General features: G+C 28.3%; 1 protein-coding gene across 1 annotated transcript; it reads right to left on the bottom strand.

Moving 5' to 3' along the window:
- Nucleotides 1-356: 356 nt before the first annotated feature.
- On the bottom strand, nucleotides 357-3,841 carry LOC123264888. Its single transcript, XM_044728406.1, has 3 exons — nucleotides 2,280-3,841; nucleotides 1,803-2,086; nucleotides 357-1,256 (listed from the first exon to the last, which is right to left on the bottom strand). Exons 1-3 carry the CDS (start codon nucleotides 3,481-3,483, stop codon nucleotides 420-422), a joined length of 2,325 nt encoding a protein of 774 aa, XP_044584341.1. The 5' UTR covers nucleotides 3,484-3,841; the 3' UTR covers nucleotides 357-419.
- Between the last annotated feature and the right edge of the window lie 3,525 nt (nucleotides 3,842-7,366).

Raw genomic sequence — 7,366 nt, 5'->3', positions numbered from 1 at the left:
AGGAAATTTTACGCTCTACAAAAAACGTCTGAAGACCAAAGTTCCTCAGATTAACGGCTTCAAAGATATCCGCGGTCAAAGATAACACTAATAAAAAATTATAATATTTTCCAATAAAACTACAAAAAATATCATATGCTATATTTTTATTATTTTTATGTTAAATTACTTCAATTCCGTTAACCTGAGACTGTAAACTTTTTTTTTTTTACTAATTAATTCAATACTTAACTCACGAAATGCACTAATATATAAATATAAACGTTAAAAATATCTTATAAATGATTTTTTGGTCTCTTTTATAACAAATTTATTTTTTTTTTTTTACTAAATATTAAGAAATTTAATTGAACAATTAATTCTTTATAACAAAAAACTATATTTACAACTTGTTACAACAATTTTTCAACTTGAAAATATTACAGTTTTATAAAATTACTTTTATTGCAATTAGGATATTGTTTTCTATGTTCTGTCACTACTTGCAACAAATATTGAAGCTGTTCTTCATCTTTCGTTAAGCATCGATTATACTGCTCTATCAATGCCACGCCGCGTTCTGCTATATCATTCACAGCTTGAAGTTTCCCGAAATACTCCAAGTTTTCTAAGAAATTCGGATTCTGAGGCCACAAAGTAACATCCTCATCAATGAACTCATACGACAAATCAAACGATTCAAATATATTAATCGATCTCATGGACATAAATTGACTAAGATCTTTATTTAATAATGACTCTAAATTTTTCTTATCTATTATAAAGCGATTTGTTGTAGTTTCATTGGCTTTACAGTTTTTAAGAGCATGAACTATTTTTTTTTTTGTTCCAACTGAAACATTTTTATCAAAGAGAGATAAAACAGACAGCTCGTTGTTTAAATACCACAAGTGATCGGCTAATTTTTGTGAGCATGTCTGTGAAAGACTATTATTAAATCTTTCATATGAAATTAATTCTTTAATCAAAGTTAAATCATTATTAGGTGCTGTTATAGCACACGGCGCAGTGAACCAAGCTTTTAAATAGAATATTATGATAAATAAACAAAGTTCTCGTAATCCATCTATTTCCGATTTAGTAAGATGAAATTCATTTCTGAATAAAAAAATTTTTAAACTATATATTGCTTTAGCCATCCACCTTGCATGATGGACCGCTCCAGGATGCTTAAATGTAATATTTGTGGTAGTAGTACCCAAAAATATTAATGATAATTCCAGAAGTTCACGGTAATCGTCTCGACAATGATCCATCTACAAAAAGTTATAAGTCAAAATGAAATTGATTATATCGCAATTTCAAAGTTGAGAAGACTAATTATTATTAACTGATGTGAGGTAAAAGTTGTAAAATATTTTACAAACGCAATTTTAATCGTTAAAGATGATTGAAAGTATAACAGTCATGTGAAACTGATTTTCAATATTTTTAATCACGACGGCAAGTTAATTAATCAGAGTAAAATTGATAATTGAGGAGCTTATTTTCAAAAGGGTATCTTTTGATTTTTGATTAATCGAGACAAAAATTAGTTATCTTCAATTATAAATATTTGTATTGAACTTTTTAATTTAGCTATAAAGTGCAATCGGTTATGAAGCTGCAATTCGATTTTCATTTATAAATGTTCATAATTCTCAAAGTAATTAGTATTTAAAAGTTCAGAAAACTGGTATTTTAAAATATGAAAAGATACCCTTTTGAAAATCAGCTCCTCAATTATACTGAACTTTAGACTTTTTCTTTTTCCACTTTAACATCAGTTAATAATTCTTCAGCGCTGAATTAAAAAATTTTACTTCTATTTGATTATTAACGAATTTCAAAATCTCATCTTTGATTGGTGTTATTACTTCCAAAACTTTTTTGTCACAAATACCAGCCGTAAAGTTTGATTGGTCAATTTCATCCCACTTCTTTTTAAATCTCTGATAAATTGGAACGTTTGGGCCAGACGAAGCAGGCCAGTATACTTCAAATGCACTTCGAAGAACAATTTCAAAAATATGGTGTCGGCATGGCAAGTACAACAGTTTTCTACTAAGAGCCTTTTCTACTAATACACACGCACCATTTCTGATTCCTGAAAAAATAAAATGAGAATTGCTAGTGAAGTATCGATTTTTTAGAGTAGTACGGAGAAATCTTTTCAATTTGAAAAAAAATTACTCATAACTTGGAAATTAATGGTTAATACTAAAAATCTGATTTGATTTAGCATTTAAACATTACGGTAATCAACCATGTTATATTTTTTTTATTAATAAATTATTTACCCGTATTTGACGCCGTAGTATCAGAACACAATGCTTTGATGTTGTCAGTATTAATATCCCATTGTTTTACTGTTTTAATAATAGCTGAAGCTTGGTTTTGTCCAGTCCCAGATTCTAGTTTAGGAACTCCTAACAGTTGAAATTTACCTGATGATGATAAAATAATCGGAAGCCGGTCAACTTGTTCTGTACCTGTAATATCTGATAACAGTTTTCCATCAAAATGTAGTACATAATTGTCAGTTTCCAGATTAGTCTTCAGATTTAACGCCACTTCTTTCCGGAATTTTTCCCTTGCTCGGTGAATAGTCACATGACTAAAGTTTACGCTTGCACAATCAATGTTCAAGCAAGATAATAAAGCAGCAATAATGTAAGTCGCCATCCTACTAGTCACGTTAGCTCTATCCAAAGCCGCAGCAAGTTCTGGTGTCATTATATCAATTTTTGGAACTTGTTGTTTTGGCATTTCATCTTCATAATCAGAGATTATACGAGAAGTATTACTTTCCAAAGATTTCTGGGATAATTGAGATGGATGACTTGATATTTTATGATTAGCAACATCATCAGTCTCAACTGCACAATAATAGTTGACATTGTCGTTATCAAACTCTCCGACATTATTATTACTATCATTACCATTATTATTATAGTTTTTATCATTGCTATCAATGTTCTCTTCACTATTATTATCACTATTATTGTTATTATTATCATAATTGCTGATATCAACATCCATGTCTTCGACATCTTCTAAAATTGGTTGAGAATTATATGAAATAAAACCACGTCGACTGGAAGATTTTTGTCCCAAATAAAATAATCTTTTTTCTTTGTCCAGTATATTTAAAACATCTGCATGAGCTACATCAAATAGTTTATTTAATTCATCCTGAAAAACGGATTCCTTTTTTTTTTGAGACTTTGACTTTTTCATTTTACGGTTTTTTTGTAAATTTTTCCATCGATTGTGATTTGAGATTAGTTTCAAAAAAGCAGATCTTTTCTCTCTTGTCGGGATTTGTGCCGCACACCAAATTTCAAAAACTTTGTCGATAGTGATTGATATACTTTCTTTAACTGAAAAATTTTTCGTATCAAGATAATAAAATAAAAGCGACATAACCTCTTTCAGAGAGGGTAATTTTTTTCCAACTAATTCACTTAACACATCACCAATCAAGTACACTGTTTTCACCATTATGGTCACAAAATTTATAACTAATATATTTTAACTAATTAAATTAATAATATAACGGATTGAAAAAACAGTCAGTATCAATGAACAAAGACAATGACGAGAAGATATAGTAAAGCGTTGAGAGCAAAGCAACTAAATGAAGTTAGTACCGAACAACCAGGCTTACCAACACAGAGCTTATTAGCTACAACACTCAAATTAAATGAGTATAATACTCTGTACCGACAGAGCTAAATAAAGCTCTGTTGATATTTTTCAAATAAAAAACATTTGATCAAGTTTTATAGTAGATTTAATTGATTTAACGTATTTACAGAATTTTCATATTATTTTGAATAATATGCAATGATGAGTGTTTGGTGAGTTTGTGTAATAAAGAACTTTACATTTTCCTCTTACAAAAATTTATAAATTTTATAAAATATAAAATAAATTTGTTATAAGAAAGACCAAAAAATCATTTATGTGACATTTTTAACGTTTATATTTATATATTAGTGCATTTCGTGAGTTAAGTATTGAATTAATTAGTAAAAAAAAAAGTTTACAGTCTCAGGTTAACGGAATTGAAGTAATTTAACATAAAAAATAATAAAAATATAGCATGTGATATTTTTTTTGTAATTTTATTGGAAAATATTTGAAATTTTTTATTAGTGTTATCTTTGACAGCGGATATCTTTGAAGCCGTTAATCTGAGGAACTTTGGTCTTCAGACGTTTTTTGTAGAGCGTAAAATTTCCTACTAATATCATTTTTCAGATTGTTGTTACGATGAACCGTTCCAAAGTAATAAAAATTAAAAAATTAAAAAAAATTTTTCCCTTGTTATTTAAATGGAAAATAAAGAAATGGATACAGGCAAATCTTACTATTCATATTAAGAGCTCACATGGGCGCCAAAATTTTTGTTTTTAGGTATACTATCAATTTTTAGACACCAAAAGAAAAAAAAAAAAATTCGTCTTTTTTTGAAACACCCTAATACATATATATATATATATATATATATATATATATATATATATATATATATATATATATATATATATATATATATAGCAGTAGCGCGACACCAAAAGATCCAGGTTCGATTCCTGGTCTGAGCATTTCCGAGTTATTATTTTTTCGGTGGCCGAAAAAAGTCTCACTGAGTAAAGAATATAACATCTTTGATTAATCTTAAATTAAAAAAAAGATTTTTAATTGTTAGATATATTCACCCAAGGACGGTATGAGTGCTCATACCGACAATAATGTGGTGAAAATAAATAATAAGTAAAAATTAAAATTTAACGAATTTAATAAATAAAAATTTAATGTAAAAATTTAAAATTAGTCTAACATCAATTTGGATCGGGGATAATGGCTTTGAGATATAGAACTCTTTAATTAGTAAAAACACCGATCTTCGGAAAAAATAGTAATATATATATATATATATATATATATATATATATATATATATATATATATATATATATATATATATATATATATTATAATTTTGATAAAATCAATTTTCCAACTCGATTAATTTTCAATCTCTTATATAATGTATAAAAAGTTGTGCAAATTGCAGCTTAATATTACTTTTTTCGAGCATGATTAATTTTTTTCGCCTGGCAGTTAGAGAAATTTTCTGCCCGTAAAGTAGCCATAATTAAAAATTAAAAAATAGTTGAATAATAAAAATAGATGAATTTATTTATCAAATTTTTTCGTCATAACCAGTCCTAATTCCCTATAGTTTTGAAAACTAAATTAACGGTGAATTTATTTGAAACAGCAATAAGCGGGAAAACTGTAGCTTCGACCTAATTCAATTCATCAATCGGAAGCACTAACGTCCTCCGGCAATTGAAAAAGCCCACTGCTTCCTTTACTGAGTCAATAAAAATAAACATACAACTTAACTCGAAAAAAAAAATTGTTTACGGACCTTGTGATTTCATTAAATTACATGTAATTGGAACGACCACGGCTGGGGTGAATCCAAAGACCATGCCACCTGCATAAACATCCGTCGATGGTATTGATCAGAAAAATACAGTACGGAAAAAGTAAAAATAAATGAAGAAATAAGAAGGGAGTTAATTTTCTCTATAAAATCTTACAAATTTTCTTGGCAACCATAACCATCAGGGAATCTCTATCAAACTGCAAACTTTGTTACTACCGTAAGCATCCCATCTGTGGCCAAAGGGGATTTAATAATTAACCCACTCGTGAGTTATCTACTTCTTTATAAGACTATACATCTCTTAGGCAATATTTACACTTGCAGAGTATAACTAATGAAAAGTTACGAGTATAAATAAATTCTTAAATATCCTGGAGCTACAAGTAATCCGTATTCTTTCAAATTACGTGTCTTATTTTAACACATTTAATATTTTGTTATGGTATCGACATGGAAAGAAATGTTCTTCAAAAATTATCGTAAGAATCACAATAATCGTGTGGAAAGTCCGAAACTGTTTTTTATAGGTCACCGAATTATCCCCAGTGAATAAAAAAAATAACGAATAATTTTTGAATTCTGAAGGTATTTTTCAATTATAAATATAAATTATAAATGCAAAAAATGCGGTGTCTTAAATATTTTTTATCGATAGCTGCGATGTTTATGATTTATTGCTTGTTACTATTTTTGAGATTAAGTGATTTATCGAGATGAAACATGTGTTGCTATAATAATTCAATCTAAACTAAAAAAAAATTATGTTCGTAATTTTTTGGTAATGATAAATTGTAATTTATTTCAGGTACATATTTTATAAAATTTAGGTCTATCATATTATTTTATTCAAAACCCGTGAGAAATGAATGAATGTTATTATTAAATTTTTTTTTTTTTTTTTTTTTTTTTTTTCATGACCCATTATGTATATATAAATTAAAGTTTTTTTCATGCCTACTGGTCAAGTGACTAGTGAACCTTATTCAAGCCAAGCGATGGACATTCCATCTGCACTATTGGTCGAGAGACATTCTCTCTTTGCATTAGTTCTATGGGGTCCATCGAACTTGAATACTAGTAAAGCTGGAAGTTTTGTGGTATCTGTTCGAGTTGTAAAGATGTTAACAATTAAACAAATGAAAGAAAATGAAAGAAACTACATGAGAGCAAAGATAAACTTTGAAAAAATAAATGGGGTAGGTTACCAAGCCAGGAATCGAACCTGGATCTCCCTGATAACATCCCGTTACGGGTAGGTTACCTACACCATTTATTTTAAAATTTATTAGTTATTCAAAATAATCGCATATCGTCAAAATTGATATAGTCTTAAAAAATTAAAATATAATAATTTACGGTTAAATTTTTAATATTGATAATTTTAAACATTAAAATTTATAATAAGATATTAAAATGAACAGAACGATTTACAAAGTCTAAAGTAATATAAGAATTTGATTCTTGCATTCTTTCACCTAATAAACATTTAGAAAAAATAGTTAATTTTCATCAAAACATAATATTAAATATCATAAATTATATAAATAATAAACCGTCACACTTCGTCACCTTATGGGTTTAGTTTATGAAAATGCCCATACAGGACAATACGACGGGGCCAGATATGGGCCATACTTGGCGCAATGTTATTTATCTCTGGCCCATGCTTGTAAACCCGGTTTGGCCCAGCCTTGGTAGAAGTCTGGTGATAACAGGGTGCCAAGCTTGTTTGCTAAGACTGGCCCAAGCATGATAACCAAGACTGGCCCAAGTTTTTAAGCCAAAGCAAGCCCAGGCTTATTCACCACTATAGAATTTACTCAAAGAAGTAGATTACAAAATATATTTAGAATTTAATTGTTTAATGTGAAACCAAATTAGTATTAAGAATCCAATTTCGAATAAATTGAATTCTCTGAA

The sequence above is a fragment of the Cotesia glomerata genome, linkage group LG5, assembly GCF_020080835.1.
Source record: "Cotesia glomerata isolate CgM1 linkage group LG5, MPM_Cglom_v2.3, whole genome shotgun sequence".
NCBI classification, from domain to species: domain Eukaryota; kingdom Metazoa; phylum Arthropoda; class Insecta; order Hymenoptera; family Braconidae; genus Cotesia; species Cotesia glomerata.
Note: the sequence above shows the minus strand (reverse complement) of the source record. Positions and strands in the feature narration are given on the sequence as shown.

Bases quoted from the DNA above. Each gene is read 5' to 3' on its own strand.
- LOC123264888 (XM_044728406.1), bottom strand. From the start codon at position 3,483: ATGGTGAAAACAGTGTACTTGATTGGTGATGTGTTAAGTGAATTAGTT. The intron at 2,087-2,279 runs GTAAATAATTTA...TTATTTTTTCAG, and splicing joins TACTACGGCGTCAAATACGG to GAATCAGAAATGGTGCGTGT. The intron at 1,257-1,802 runs GTAAAATTTTTT...AACTTTTTGTAG, and splicing joins TCGTTAATAATCAAATAGAA to ATGGATCATTGTCGAGACGA.